Raw genomic sequence first — 17,075 nt, 5'->3', positions numbered from 1 at the left:
TTCACTGGCGTCTAGATTTGGGCCTCATTAATGTTCTTTTTACTGGTCCCACTTATACTTGGACTAATGGGCGCATTGATTCAAATCCGACTTTTGAATGATTGGATCGAGCCTATGCGACGTCTGATTGGTTCATTCAATACCCAAACCCGAATGTGACTCATCAACCAATTCTATTTTCTGATCATGCAACTATTATTTTCACTGACACGATGGACATGTCGCACTTTCGCCAGCCATACTGAATAGAAAATTGGTGTTTGGCTGCTAAGGATGTGTCGGAATTTGTTACTTCCATTTGCCTCGAGAACTTTCAAGGTTCATCTCAATTTTCTTTGTCTCGACGGTTGGCTGTAATCAGGGATAAACTCCGTAACTGGTGCTTATCTCACAGGACGTCATAGGGGATTAATTGGAGAGCTTTTTGTCAAGAGGTCACGACAAGTTTGCAGGCGTTGCACTCTCCATTGGCTTGCATACTGTTTCTTAATAACCGTAATGAGAAGGTAGAGGAAGCTCAAACTGTTTTTTTGTACTAGCGTTAGCGCACGAAGGTTTGGTGGGATGCTACGGGTGAATTTGGTTCGAAACTGCATTTTTCGGTGGTTCAGGCCAGGAAGCGGTGCAACATGATTCACATTCTTAAAGACTCTTCAGGTGCTTGGATCTTGGATAAGGAGGGTGTCCGTGCTTTGATCTTAAAGTTCAAGGATTGCTGCAAGGTGTATAACTGAGGTCCTGAGGTCTGAGAAAATCTCTCCTCAAGATCCTTCCATATTTCCTGAGAAGAAGTCAAAAACAAAACACTCCTAGCAATCGAATTCTCCAAGGATCTCAGAATGTAAGAAATGATTATAGCATCACATCTTTTCCAGGCACCACAATTTGGATGATCTTCAGCTGGTTTCGGCAAACTTCCATCAATGAAACCTAACTTATTCTTCGTTGCAAGCGCAATGATCATACTCCTCTTCCATTCACCATAAGCCTCACCAGAAAACTTTTCAGAAACAATAGGCAAAGCAGTATTCTCAGATGGATTGATGTAATAAGGTGAAGTTGGATCAGAAGTTACTGGAACTGAAGAATTTGCCGCCATTTTCAATCAAGAAATTGTGTATAAATGGAAGAAACAACAGATTGATTGATTCAATCTATGATATTATCAAAGGAAATTGCTCAAACTCTCACGATTTCTTATAGAAATATGCAGAAATTCGAAGCTACTATAATCTGATTGTTTGATTACAATCAACAAAAAAAAAACACATAAATCTGACTTGATGCGGAAGAAAATCAGATCAAAACTGAGAGATTAGAACAAGAATCTTAGTGATTTCACTGTAATAATCGAAGAATTCGAAGATCTTTGAGCTCCTGCTCTGATACCATATTGAAAATCACAGTGAAGAACATTTGATCTTGAGAGAGAAAGTTAGAGAGAGAGAAGAGATTTTTATTGATTAATTGATCAAAATGATCTTAGGACAGCTTACAGATATTTATAGAGAAGTTTGTTACAAGCAGCTAACAACTTTACTACAAAACGCATCATTCTGTTATTGCATAACAGAATTCTAACAAACTACTGCTGACTCTTCATCTGACGTGTCATGATGATTATCATCATCATCAAGGCCTGTTCTCATTAATCGAACTCAGCTAAACTGAACTGAATTTATTAGAGCTGAACTGAACTAAATTGAACTTATTAGAGATGAACTGAACTTAAAAGAGCTGAACTGAACTAAATTGAGCTTATTAGAGATGAACTGAACTGAATTGAATTGAACTGGACTGGAATGAAATAAATATTTTATAAGAGAAAGAAATTATGAGCTGAACTGAACTTATTAGAGCTGAATAGAACTAAAAATAATCGTATGAGAAGAGGCCCTTAGTAGAAATAATTTAGAAATGAGTACTTAACTATATATTGATAAGATGGTCTAAATTGAATTTAAGGTAATTTGACATCGGGTTAGGTCAATAACAAGTTAGATGGAGTTCGAAATGGGTCACGAACAATTCAGATTGAATTTGGATCAATAACAAGTCGTGTTGATTTTGGGTTAGGTTAGTAACCAATCAGGTTAAAATTCGAGTCGGATTAGTAACAGGTCAGGTAGAATTCGGATCGGGTTAGTATAGGTCGGGTTAAATCTTGATTTTAACGGGTTAAAATGGGTTTGGTTTAATCTCGATTCAGGTCAGGTTCAGTTCAGGTCAATAATTTACGGGTTATATTCAAGTCGGGTCATTTCTAGGTGGGTTCATGTTCGGGTTCGGGTCTCAAATACTCGGGTTAACTCGGGTCTAGGGTTGTTTCCAGGTCGTGTCACATCGGGTTCAAGGTCACCCTTTTTTTTTCTGGATTCAAACAAGTCGGTTAATAATTGGGTTCGGGTAATTTTTCGGGTCAGGTCAGCTTTTAACGATTCTAGTGTGCACTTTTTTTTTTTTTTTTTTTTTTTTTTTTTTCTTTCCACGAGCACCTTAAAAGATTATAACATCCCTCTTCCTTTAAAATTAAAATAAAGATAGTTTTAAAAAAATAAAGCAAACCTTTTTTTATTCTTCAAATATAAGAAGCCAACCTATTAGCAAAGATAATAAAGAAAAAAAAACGAAATTTAATTAAATATTGAACAATCAACAAAATTTATAAATTAATTACTTAAATTAAGTCCAAAATTAACTACATAAGCTATAAAATTAAAATTATCTTCCATAAACTATAAACTTACATTTAGATTATATTTTATTAACTTTGATATTACCTCATATTTAAAACTGTGCATTAGTATTGATGTTCATATTTCCATAACAAAATATTGTCAATCAAGTTTATATCTTATACTTCATCCATTTTCTTTAAGATGCAACACACCCTTTAGCGCGATAATTAAGAATGGTGGGGTTTACATGATATAATAAACTTTAAAATAGGATGAGTGGTTGTTAGGAGTGTAATTTAGTGGGTCATGTGCTTTAAATAAGAGATATAATATATTTTTTTCCCTAAAATAACTTTCCTTTTATAATGTGTTGCAAGTATTGTGACATTTCCTTTTTAGAGAAGTGTTGCAAATAAAAGAAAACGGAGGAAGTATGTTATTTAGTCCAGGTACCTTCCTAATTGTCTACATTCATCCTTTTTATTTATTTTTTTATTTTACTTTTACTCCCTCCGTCCCATAATATAATTCCTACTATGTTTTTTTTTTTTTTTTTGATATTTAAGAAATGGGAGGTGAAATAGAAATAGTAGATTAAAAATGGAAAAACATGGATAAAAGTTAGACATAAAGACAAAGCAAGTGGATAAATTTAAGGGAAAAAGTACAGTTATAGACAAAAGATATAGGGAGAAAGTGGAAATTAAAGAAGTATTACCTCTGTTACAGGTTATGTGCAACGATTTGACATAAAGCAGAGAGGGAAAATGTCTAATCGTTGCACATAACCTATACGGAGGTAGTACAATACAAGTAGATAATTTAAGGGTAAATTAGAAAGTTTAATGAATAAAGTTAAAAAAATACGGGTATAAAGTTCTTTACATAATCTAAAAATAGAAACAGGTTCAACATTTTGGGTCTCTTAAATAGAAAAACAGGAATTATATTATTGAACGGAGGGAGTATTTTTTTTGACAGCTCTACCCTTATCCGTGGTACACATGAATCAATATATTTATTTTCATATAATATTTTATCCTTAACATTTTTTTTTCAATTATACTATCTAAGTTTTTTTTTTTTTTTTTTTTTTTTTTTTTTTTTTTTTTGATATGTTTATTCTATAACATTTGCCACTAAACTATTTTAAAGACTAATAACTCTATAAATTATCTACATTGTAATTTACAATGAGACGATCTAAGAAGCAGTTTCTAGTTTGGTTCTTCGGCATCTCATCATTGATAGCTTGTTGAACAAGAGGATACATGTACGGAGTATCAAATGTCATGTGTAGTTTTTGTATATTTTGTTAGGAGAACTAGACTACTAGAGAGTAGGGATGTCAGTGGGGCGGGTCAAATAGGAGATTCGCCCCATCCCCGCCCCAGTGGGGCGGGGATGGGTCTTGGTTTGGCGGGTGATGGGGCGAAGATGAGGATGAATTGAAAACCATACTCGTCATGGGTGATGGGGCGGGGGTGGATTTTAGGTTGTACCCACATTTATATATCTTATAAAACAAATTCTATACTTTTATACTATTTTATATATATTTATGTAAAATAAAATATTAATTACAACACTTTGTAATATACTTATATTATAAACAAAAAAATGTGTAATATTTAGAATGATTTTTTTTTCTTTTTAATGTAATCTATATTAAGAGTCTGTTCTCATTGCCTGAACTCAGCTGAACTGAACTGAGCTGAACTGAGCTGAACTGAACTGAACTGAAATGAATATTTTATAAGAGAAGGAAATTAGGAGCTGAACTGAACCGAACTGAACTGAATTTCAACGTAAGAGAACATGCCCTAATTATGTAGGATTGTGTATTTGAAAGGTGGAGGTTAGGTGGGTCTTGGGTGGGGATTAGGCGGGTCTTTGGCGGGGATTAGGTGGGGATGGATATCCAAGTGGAGGGTGGGGCGGGGATGGTTTTGGAATTGTACCCGCCGGGGCGGGGATAGGGATGAATTTTAGACCCGTTGCGGGGATGTGGATGGGGATGGGGATGAAAATGTTAGGTGGGGATAGGGATGGGAATGCCAACATGCGCCCCGCCCCGCCCTGCCCCATTGACATCCCTACTAGAGAGGATTGGTAATGTGATTGAATACAAAATGTTGTTGAGCAAAACGAAACATGAATTTGCAAGACTTGATTAGATATAGAATTGAGGTAATTATGAAATTCATATGAATCCAAATGAAATGACTTGTATTGAACTAAAGTGAATTGACCTAAACTAAAGTCAAATGATTTGAATCTTAGGGAAATGAATTCCTCCATTTCACTCCTTAACCAAATAAGGAAACTCATTTCCTTCATTTCTCCCCACTATTTCTTACCCAAATAATGTGTACATGTTAAGAGAAGATGTGCATATAATAGGATTCGACTATTGAACCAATAACTATCTTTAATTAGGAGAAGATGTGATGTTAGGCAGACATCTAGCAATATGGGACAATAGGAGTGATGATCTTTGAATTTGCATAGTCAAGTTCTTCTCAATTAATTAAATGTAAATATAAACCTTAGGTAATCGAAAGAGAAATGTCAACCAATTGATAATTTTGATTTAAAGGGACATTGCATCTTACAACAACATGCATGGATTAGGAATTTGAAATAATCAATAGTTATGTAAATGTTCCCCCTCCCCTAGCCTTTGTTTTCACTGACCTGACTCCACTTAGGTATACTTTTATTCTAAATATACTTGGAAAAATGTGCTTAATTAATTTCGTGTACTTGAATAAAAACTACCCAAATTTGATTCACAATTTTGTCACATTAAAAATATTAGTTTGAAAAGGTTTAGACATGTATGATACCAATAATTAATAAGATAGTAGCGTAGTGTCGGTCTATAAATACGTACACCGGAACGTGCAGAAGTACTTGATATACGTTGCATAACTTTGACTGATAGATCTAGGAATTTCGATGTGGAAATGAAAAGCTAAACTTGACATGCCTTCATAAGTTCATAATCATGGAATTCTTCTACAAGCTTTAAACCATAGCTTGAATAGTGGAGATAAAGATTGACAATCATCTCACCTAGCTAAAAGGGAAATGTCACAATAGTTGCAACACACTATAATGGGAAAATATTTTATGTCAAAAGTTGTACTATAACCCTTATTATAATCTCATAGCCCACTAAATTATCCTCTTAACAATCTCTCTCCTCCTTTTTAAGTGTTCTAAATCACATGTGACTCACTTTTCTTAAATACCGTGAAAAAGGGGAGAAAGTAGGTAATTACATACTTTGTTGCAAAATGATTTAATTAAATTCATATGATCATATGACGAGAGCTGATATACATACAACCATTGTAGGTTGTCCCTACATACAACACCATTAAAATTTTGACACATCATTAGAAAAAGGGAGAAAATTAGAAGTCAAATATATATTGAATATAATAGAACTTGGGTCCATTGTTCTAGCCAATCAAAACATGACAAATTAGAGTTGTATGTAGGGACCACATACAACAATTGTATGTGTAGCCTTTACCTCATATGACTTGGTTATCACTTACACAAGCTTAAGAGCCCCTTGGAGAAAGGGTTCATTTAAGAGCTACATAAGTTGTAATCCTATAATTTATCAATAAGATACTTGTACTTTAAAGTATTAGCGATTCTTAAACCAAAAAGTACACAGGGTCAAGATTTTAACCTTTAACCTTTACTCAAAAATATACTCGTATTGCAAAGTACTTAAACCATTGTGACACAAGTTCCAGCAGGCTTACAACAATTGTTCTTGTGGGTTGTTATTCATAACATTATGATTAGTTCCATTTGTTGACTATTGCCAATAGGTAAGATTTAATCAAGATTAGAATTATTTAATAGCGACTGGCGACACCGTGGGCCAGCTGACACACACCAAGTAACCCCTAATCGACTGGGGCGTAACACTTGATTGACCGAATAACTCCTAACTGACCAAATTACCCTTGACCGAGTAACTCCGGACCGAGTGAGTAACCCTCGACCGAGTAACCACTGATCAACCAAGTAATCCCTAACCGACTTAGTAACTCCACACCGAGTGAGTAACCCCTATAACACTAACAAAGTAACCCCAACCCCATAATTATTGGCCACACGATGTGACCAACTACATATAAAAGTTTGTATTACTAGCAATGCGTGTATATAAAAATACTATGTGAGATCATTTTTAATTTCTATATGACTTTTTATGATAAATATTTTTAGATATTATGATTAATTGTAGGCATTGGTGCCATGGAAAAAAAAAACAAAAAAGGATATAACATAATTAAAACTTGTGGGAGTGTGTTTATTGAAATTGGAAATATAAATATATAATTCATCTATATTGACAAGATAATTTATCATATACGATATAATTAATTATAGCGTGTTTTGAGTGCGTTCATCACACCACATGATCGCTTGTAAATGAACAAAGTAACTCTTAGGCCCTGTTCACATTTATTTAATTTCAGTTCAGTTCAGTTCAGCTCTGCTCCAATCAGTTCAGTTCAGTTCAGCTCCAATCTGTTAAATTCAGCTCATAATTCCCTCTCTCATAAAAATATTCATTTCAGCTTAGTACAGTTAAGTTCAGTTCAGCTCCAATCAGTTCAGTTCAGCTCAGTTCAGTAAATGTGAACATGTCCTTATAACATTGATCAACTAACACATACGACTGAGTAACCCTTATAACGTTATTAAGTAACCCTTATAACTAACACCGACGAAGTAACCTCTGTAACAATGATCGAATAATCCCTATAACACTAATGAAGTAACCACATGATGGTAGGCCATACGGTGCCACATATAAAATTTTGTGAATTACTTATGTCCCCCACTCTTTTTATTAATCAATATATATATTATTTGTTTATAAATGTTCTTTTTTTTTATTTGACAAAGGTTTTCCCTTTATTTTGTCATAATCGTAATACTTTGACTTTTTCACTATTTATATGTTTATTTTGACGATAATTTTTTACCATTATATGTATACTAAACATATATGGCCATGTAAAATATTTTTGGATTAGTGTATTTAAGTATATTTTCATTGTATTAAGGGCCTTTTCTCTTACGTTGAAATTCAGTTCAATTCAGTTCAGTTCAGCTCAGTTCAGTTTAGCTCAATTCAGTTCAGTTCAGTTCATTTCAGCTCAGTTCAGCTCAGCTCCTAATTTCCTTCTCTTATAAAATATTCAGTTCAGTTCAGTTCAGTTCAGTTCAGCTGAGTTCAGTCAATGAGAACAGGCCCTAACCTTTTATACAATCTAATGAAAATATACTACATCCGTTAAGTATTAGTTGCAAATTTGGGGTAATATTTGAGATATATAGTTGCAACTAATATTTAATAGAGGTAGTAATTACAAATTAAATATTAATGGTCAAAATTGTGCATTGATATGTGTGCCAGTCAAGCAAAGATCTGGCTTGGGATATATGTCCATTTTATATAGTGATTTATCTCGTCCCTTGGTCATATTTAGGAGTATTTTTGGCTCTACGGATCTATTTTTATTACCAATATGCATTTTCTAGTGTTTTCGTAGATTTTGGTATTGCTTTGTAGGAAATTGCAGATTTGGAGTATTTCCCCGGAGTTAGTTGAGCCACTATGAGCATTGAATTTGGATCGCATTGATATGACCATATTGCATAGCCCAAGATCGTGTCAGAGTAATTAAGAACTGTAATTAAGGGCTTGCGAAGAAGAAGAAGCTGAGGCATTGGACTTGCTTCATAGAAGAAAATATTTGGATTGGGCCGAGTAAAGGATCCCAAACGAGGAATCCAATGTTACCTGATGGACTTGCCCGATCGACAAGTGTTCTCGCCTTGAGGCGCGCCCGACCGCGCGAGGAAGAGAAAGAGCAGCAACATCTCTTCTGAAGGCGTGTCCTACCGGGCGAAAGAGATTGAAGGAGCACCATGAGGCTTATCGGCCTGGTCGACCAGTCATGCTTCCTACCGGGCGCGTGTTTTTGAGGGCGTTTAGAGATGACTAATCATAGTCTTAGTTTAGATTTCTTAGCTTTAATATAAATACGCTTTTGTCAAGCGAAACTATTACATCTTCCATTAGTTAAAAATTCCAAATTTTAGTTTTAAGCTTACATTAGTATTTTGTTCTCTCAACACTCTTTGGTTTATGCAATTTATTAATTCCATTTATTTTGGTAACGATTTTCTTCTTTTTATTTCTCGTAATTTAAATACTTTGATTAGTTATGTCTTGTTTAATTGTTTTCTTAGGTTAGATTTCAATATGTGTGAGTAGTTTATTTCTACGGTTAGGGGGTGATTTATTATTGATGATTGTTAATGCTTTAGTTAATTTCCTATTGATTGATTTAATGCTATTCAATTAGATTAGGCATGGTTTCACTGTTTAAGTTATGCAATATTGATTTGAGATTCGGCAAATGAGAATTGATGTTTAGGCTTAGTTTCAATAGGCAGATTAATTTATAAATGGTTAAGTCAAGATTTGAGAGATGCGATTTAATACCGCTAGATTTACTCTGTGATTGTAATACGTAGCAAAGTCTTTTATGATCTTATTAATTGATGCATTGATTTTTATGCTTTACATACCCCTGAGTATTATTGGTGAACCTATACCCTAGGCTTTGATTTATTGTTATTCCTATTATTCTTATTCACGTTAGTTTATTTATTTCCCTTAGTTTAATTCTCATAAAATTATATTTGTTACATGATAATTTAGACCATATCAATTCTTTAGGAGTAGAAATACATTGCTTTCACGTGGATTCGACCCTACTTCCCTATCTATTTTAGGTAGAGGACTTAAGAATTACTTTTGATTTGGTGATATGACTAGAACCGTCAAAATTTATAATAATACAGAGGGAGTAATATTAAAACAAATGAAACGCATTGCAACCTATTGCAAATCAAACTACTCACAAGTTGCAGGCTCCAAAGCACTTTTTCGTGTCAGATCGGATCAGGTTTGTCGCATAAGTTTTTGATTTTTGACACCTCTAAGGACGTAAGATTGCAAATCCAGATGGGTGTGCAATGACTTTATAATATGGATTAATTTAATTACTCTATTAGCAAGGGTTTTGCTTAGGCAATTTAAGAGCATGTTATGTTCACATTTACTCAAGTGAGCTGAACTGAATTGAACTGAACAAAACTGAATAGAGTTGAAATGAATATTTTATGAGAGAAGGAAATTAGGAGCTGAACTAAAATAAACTGAACCGAACCGAATTGATTGGATCTGAACTTAACTGAACTGAATTGAAATTAAGTTGAAATGAACAGACCCTGAGTCTTTAATTAGGCTAACTAATCCTAAGGTCCAACTAAGTTGGTTTGTCCTAAAAGGCTTAGGCTGGGTTAATTGGGTTCCTAAAGGGATTTTCAATCAATTTTTGGGTTTTTTTTTTTTTTTTTTTTTTTTTTTTTTTTTTTTTTTTTTTATCTTTGGGTATGTAATAAGCTGATGATTAGAGATCTCATGATTGGTGATTTTATACTCTATCATGCTCCGTCACATAAGATCATTTGGACTTGAAATGTTGATGCAATGAACACAGGGCTCCTTATACCTAGGATCAGATTCTTGATTCCATATAAAAGGAACAACTCAGCCAAAAACATAATCTGATGGTTAAATCCCCAATCTCCATGATTGATTTTATTACTCTATCGATTCCTTTGGGTAAGATTGGCTTGAAGAAAATACATACGATCTATGAGCAAGAGTGATTATTACTCAATCATTTACTATACATACATCGTACCCAAGAGTATGAAGTGAATATTTTTGTTTAAGTTTGAAGAAGGGAATGAAAGAGTAATAATTATAGAAATGATATTCTGAAATGGACTGGCAGGGTGTACGTGTTCTGGGGCTAGATTTGAAATGTCTACCCCCATTTAATTTGCAACTAATCCTAATTACTCCCTTACATGCGGTGTCTTCCATTTTATACTCCAATATTGGTTACTAGTAAGTCTAGTGTGTATATATATATATGAAACTCAAAGCATATAATATATTCATCAACTCTACTTTCGCTTTGCCATAATTAGCAAGCTAGAAGCAAGTTAATTATGGCTTCCAAATTGATATGTTTTTTGGTAATCTTTTCTCTAACATCACTTTTTATGGGTGCCTCTAGTTGCCCTAATGTTGAACAAATTGTGTACAATACTATGAAGCAAGCCGTTAGTAAGGAACCACGTATGGGTGCATCTATTCTTCGCTTGTTCTTCCATGATTGCTTTGTCAACGTAAGTATTTTCGAATCTATAATCTTATTATTTATTTAAGTTTTTTTTTTTATTTATTTTTTTTATTTTTTTTATTGCAATACCATGTTCTATGTACATTATTAAACAATATACTACGACGTATGAAAAATTATTATGCAAAGATGGGAGAATTTCGTTATTTCCTTGTAATGTCATTATTGATTGTAATATTGTTGCATTTTTCTAGAAAGAAAATGGTTGGGAGGATGATGATTAGTTTGGACAATTATGGGTCCCTAGACAATTATATAGAAGGTTTAGAGAAAATGATGGATGTTATCTACATAAAAAAAAACTGAGTGAGAAAATGAAGAATTAAAAAATATATATACTTCGTATATAATACTAACGTTACATGATCTATTGTCAAGGAAAAAAAAATGCTTTACCTAGGGTTAGAGACCGGTTGCATAGTGAGGTTTGATCGCATTCATTAATATCATGAGAGACAACCCTAACCAATGGATAATATACAACTTTGATAGAAGCATATATATATATATATATATATATTATATATATATATATTTTTTTTTTTTATATATATATATATATATATATATTAATAAATGATCTAATTTATTTTTAATATTGGCACAATGGTTAATTAAATATGATCCATACTTTTTAGGAAAAATCACATCTTTTTTGTCACACCCCTAAATAATAATAGATTAATAGAAGTACATACATAAAAGTCTTTGACCTAATTTTATCTCATAATGAATATAAAGGTTCATCCAAATAAATCATGTGATTAATTTAGTTATTAGAAATTATAAAAGAAATGTACGCTGAGTAGTAATTGTGAACAAAGAAAGTATATATGGCCGTTTTATATTTACGCTAAAGGATCAATTAAAATAGACTGGAATCAATATATACACTATATTGTTCATCTATTAGACTAACTCATTCATGTTTTTTTCATTCATTTCCGGTAACATTAGGGTTGTGATGCATCTGTACTCCTAGATGATACACCAACATTTACAGGGGAGAAAACTGCTAAAGCAAATGCAAACAACTCAATAAGGGGTTTTGAAGTGATTGATGCAATCAAGTGTAATCTTGAAGCTGCTTGCCCCCAAACTGTATCGTGTGCAGACATTCTAGCTCTTGCATCACGAGACGGAGTTAGATTGGTAAGCACATAAAACTCATAAAAATACTTTGGATTATAGATTTCATTGTGCACATAAATCTAAAGATTAATTAGTTTGTATTACTACTCCCTATCACTTGAGCTTCATTCATTGTTTAAGAACAAAAAGAAAAACATTACAAAATAAGCCATATTGCTTACTTCCTCCCTATTTTCCAAGCATAGGAAAATTGAAAAATACATGCAATGTTTTAGCTAGCATCTGTAACAAAAATGTGAATAAATCTATAATCTATAATAATATATACAGTCTGGTATATAATAATATATATTTTTTCTCCGTTTCTTTATAGTTGCAACATACACTTTATTGATATGGTATTTAAGACAAATAGATCTCACATGATATAATACACTTAAAAAGGGGTTAAGAGGTTGTTAGAGGTATAATCAAGTGGCCATGAGCTTTAAATAAAGATAATAGTACAATTTTCACCATAAAAATCTTCCATTTATGTGTGTTGCAACTATTATAATATTTTCATTATAGGAAAGTGTTGCAATTATAAAGAAACAAAGGAAATAATCCGTATTAAAAAGCGTTTCAAATTGCATTAATCTTGTCACGTCGCTCATTCCATCATCTTTAATTCATCTAAGTGTTAACGTTTATGTCATCCCTTATAAACATGCATGGTTGGTATACAATATGAACCCATTGCAACCACAAGTTTGATAATAATCCCATTTGCTTATCTAAGTTGAAGTACATTGCATTGTATTATTTCAGAACCATATTAATGACAATTGAAAATGAAAAATGAAGTTGAATACAATAACTCAAGACGTACATTGTCTATTTATCCCACCAAAACTAGTTATTCAATTTAAACACCTCAATTTGTTCTTATCAAAATTTATTATTTTAAGATCCTACCACTTGATGTACCTAACTATATGTTCTCACATTTGTAGTTAGGAGGGCCCACATGGAAAGTACCACTAGGTAGAAGAGATGCAAGAACAGCAAGCCTAAGCTTGGCAAACCAAAACCTTCCACCCCCACGTTCAAGCCTTGCTAACCTCACTTCCCTCTTTGCAAGACAAAACTTAAACATCAACGAAATGACCGCCCTCTCCGGCGGCCACACCATCGGCCTCGCTCGTTGCATCAACTTCCGACCCCACATTTACAACGACACCGACATAGATCCCACCTTTGCAGCCACTCGCCAAGCCAACTGCCCTAAACAAGCTGGGAATGGAGACTTCAACTTAGCCCCTCTTGATCGTCAAACACCAAACAAATTCGACAACGATTATTTTCAAAACCTTGTTCAAAAACGCGGTCTATTACATTCGGATCAAGAGCTTTACAATGGTGGTTCTCAAGATTCCTTGGTGAAGAAGTATAGTACTAATCAAGCTGTTTTCTTTCAAGATTTTGTTGCAGCGATGATCAAGATGGGGAACATTAAGCTTCTTACTGGTACTAAAGGAGAGATTAGAAAGAACTGTCGCGTTATCAATTAGATTATTGTTAATATCATCAGTTTATTTCATACTTCTGGTTTTAATTACACTTGTACGTACTATATATAAATGGAAATTTTGTGAAAAACTACCTATTATAGTTCAGAATTTGCGAGAAACTACCTATTAAAAAAATGTTGTAATTGACTACCTAATTTTCGAAAAATGTTGTAATTTACTACCTTACGCCGGATTATGAATGAGTTTGACCAAAGTTCTCCGATGTTGACTTGGTCACTTGACCATCACGTGACACTTAATGACCCTTTTCTTTCACCAAGTGTCACGTGACCAAGTCAATGCCGGAGAATTTTGGTCAAACTCATTCATAATCCGGCATAAAGGTAGTAAATTACAACATTTTAAAAAAATTAGGTAGTCAATTACAACATTCTTTTTAATAGGTAGTTTCTCGTAAATTCTAGATTATAATAGGCAGTTTTTCACAAAATTTCCTATATAAATATATGATTTGTATTAATTGTTGTTAGTGTTGTTACGTGGAAGTTGGAATTATATCCGAGTGATTTATGGATGTGAAAATTGAAAAGGACAGTGTAATTATGTACTCCATTTCTTACTCCGTATTATAAAATAAACTTGCATGCGAATGGAGTCGTATAATATTGGGATTTTTTACATCATAAGATGATGATGTGTCAGATTATAAATGGTCAATTATTTTTATTTATTTAAAAGCCTAAATGTATTATACATGTAATTTTTTTTAACAATACGTAATTATAGTTTTTTAAATTTAATTTTTATCTTTTTAAGATCATTTTCGAAAAATTAGATTAAAATTAAAATTTAGAAAATAAAAAATTCATCATTTTTCAATAATGTTCTTCATTCATGTTCAACAATGTTCTTCATTCATGTCATAGATTAACAACCTATTCCCAAAATCATTGTTATTTGTGAAAGTATACTCAAATCCGGCCTAAAATCCTCATTAAAACTCATAAATGAATTGTTTTGTAGAGTTTCGCTTTTTTTAGTTTTGTTTTTTAGGTTCTGTTCATTAAAAAATCTCAACAACAATCTCATTTTTAAGTATTTGTTAAAGAAGAATTATATTGATAGGTGTTTTGCAATATCATAGTGGTCGGCGACATAGTGATTTAGGTTGAATGATTGGCGTTCTTCCAATTGTATAAATTGAGAAGACGACTATTTTTTTTTTTTTTCGAGTCCCATCAGTTTGATCGGCACAAATTAATTAATTTTTCGCAAACTTGTTCGTGGATTAGGTAGTGACCTAAACTACTTTTGGTCATTGCATATAAGAATTATATGCTCTGTTTATATTTAAGGCATTTACCTTATGTATACGTTGGGCGTGACCTCATAATTATATACTAAACCATAGCATTGATGGCTACAAATCTACAACAAGGGGGTGAAAGGTATAAACTAGGAAAGAATATCTACAGTCAACTAATTTACAATTATTCAAGTCATAGGCTATAAACTAGGAAGGAAAATAATACACCTAACTAATTCACATTTACAAAGATATATACAATATATGTTTAGCATACAATATATTTAACACTTTCAAACATATATCATAATGGTTTATTGACGAAAGGTATATCAATTATTATAATTACCAAAATTTATCCTATTATTAAATATTAGTTATAATCTTATAATTTATTTTATAATAACCAAAATTATCCCTGTTTTATATATTAGTTGTTTTCCATTCAAAAAAAAATATGTTAGTTATTATCCTATAATTAGTTTAATATTGTAATTAACAGAATTTATCCTATTTTAAATTATGTTTCATATTTTTGAGAATGAATAAAAATTGAATGTTTAAATCATGATGAATTTTATATTGTGATATAATTGAGTCGATAAAAATGATGATGATGATGATGATGATGATGATGTTTAATTCTAGGACGGGTTGTGGCTTTTGCGGCTCATCGAAAGCGGCTACTGCTGCTACTACTGCTGCTGCTGCTACTGCTGCTACTACTGCTGCTGCTACTGCTGCTACTACTACTGCTGCTGCTACTGCTGCTACTACTACTGCTGCTGCTGCTGCGGCTGCGGCGGCTGCTGGCTGCTGCTGCTGCTGCTGCTGCTGCTGCTGCTACTACTGCTACTGCTGCTGTTGCTGCTGCTGCTGCTGCGGTTGCGGCTGCGGCTACTGCGGCTGCTGCTGCTACTACTACTACTACTACTACTACTACTACTACTACTGCTACTGCTACTGCTACTGCTACTGCTACTGCTACTGCTACTGCTACTGCTACTGCTACTGCTACTGCTACTGCTACTGCTACTGCTACTGCTACTGCTACTGCTACTGCTGCTGCTGCTGCTGCTGCTGCTGCTGCTGCTACTACTGCTGCTGCTGCTGCTACTGCTACTGCTACTTCTACTGCTACTACTACTGCTACTGCTACTGCTACTGCTACTCCTACTGCTACTGCTACTCCTACTGCTGCTGCTACTCCTACTGCTGCTGCTACTGCTGCTGCTACTGCTGCTGCTACTGCTGCTGCTGCTACTACTGCTGCTACTACTACTGCTACTACATCCAAGAATCCGTTAGTGGGGCTCACTTTTGACACATGTCACTCATTTATTGGATTAAAAAAATTTATTATTTTTTTTAAGAAAAAGAAAAATCCTAAATTGCTAAACCAGCCACCACCGCCGATGGGTTCCCACCACCGTCACCCAAACCTAACCCCCGAAGCTCCGAGACCGTCGCTGAACCACCGTCGTCACCATACCCCGCCCCAAAACCTCCGATACTGTCACCACACCATCGAAACCCCAACCTAAACTAGCCGAAACCCCAACCCACATCGTCGCCGAACCACCGTCAGCCGAAACCTAACCCTACCCAGCCAAAACCTCCCAGCCACTTCGATTCCTCCTCGAAAAACCACCCCTGTACTTCCGCTTCACCTTCAAACCAGTCGAAAACCACTTTCGAAGCCCTAGCTAGGTCGATTTTGCGGTGAGGCGACGACATGGGTGGTTTTCGGTGGTTCGTGGTAAGGGTTTGCACGAACTGATTGGTGGGATTTGCGCGGGGGGAGGGGGGCCGTGGTGGGTGGGGATGATGGGCGGTGATTTTGCCGGTGAAGGAAGGGTTGTCGGCGTCAGTATGAGTCTCCGACTGTGGAGTCGCGGCCGCCGGTGGTGGGCTAGTGGCTGGGTTAGGGTTATAGAGTGTTTTTCTTTTTTTTTTTTTTTTTTTACCTTTATTTTTTAAACCAATGTCTTATTGCCACGTGTCTATCTTGGGTCCCACTAACGAATTTCATCCAAAATTCAGTTAGAAGGTGGTGAAATCCAATTTTTGGATTTTTTTGTGGTGTTATTTTAAAAAAAATCCCAATAATAATAATAATAATAATAATAATAATAATGTCACTATTCTAACTAAA

General features: G+C 34.1%; 1 protein-coding gene across 1 annotated transcript; it reads left to right on the top strand.

Annotated features, from left to right (window-relative positions):
- Nucleotides 1-10,734: 10,734 nt before the first annotated feature.
- LOC110734104 (peroxidase 4-like) lies at nucleotides 10,735-14,203 on the top strand. Its single transcript, XM_021914162.1, has 3 exons — nucleotides 10,735-10,994; nucleotides 11,966-12,160; nucleotides 13,096-14,203. Exons 1-3 carry the CDS (start codon nucleotides 10,815-10,817, stop codon nucleotides 13,651-13,653), a joined length of 933 nt encoding a protein of 310 aa, XP_021769854.1. The 5' UTR covers nucleotides 10,735-10,814; the 3' UTR covers nucleotides 13,654-14,203.
- Nucleotides 14,204-17,075: the final 2,872 nt, after the last annotated feature.

Source organism: Chenopodium quinoa, unplaced genomic scaffold (assembly GCF_001683475.1).
Source record: "Chenopodium quinoa cultivar QQ74 unplaced genomic scaffold, ASM168347v1, whole genome shotgun sequence".
NCBI classification, from domain to species: domain Eukaryota; kingdom Viridiplantae; phylum Streptophyta; class Magnoliopsida; order Caryophyllales; family Amaranthaceae; genus Chenopodium; species Chenopodium quinoa.
This window is presented reverse-complemented; position numbering and strand designations above follow the sequence as displayed.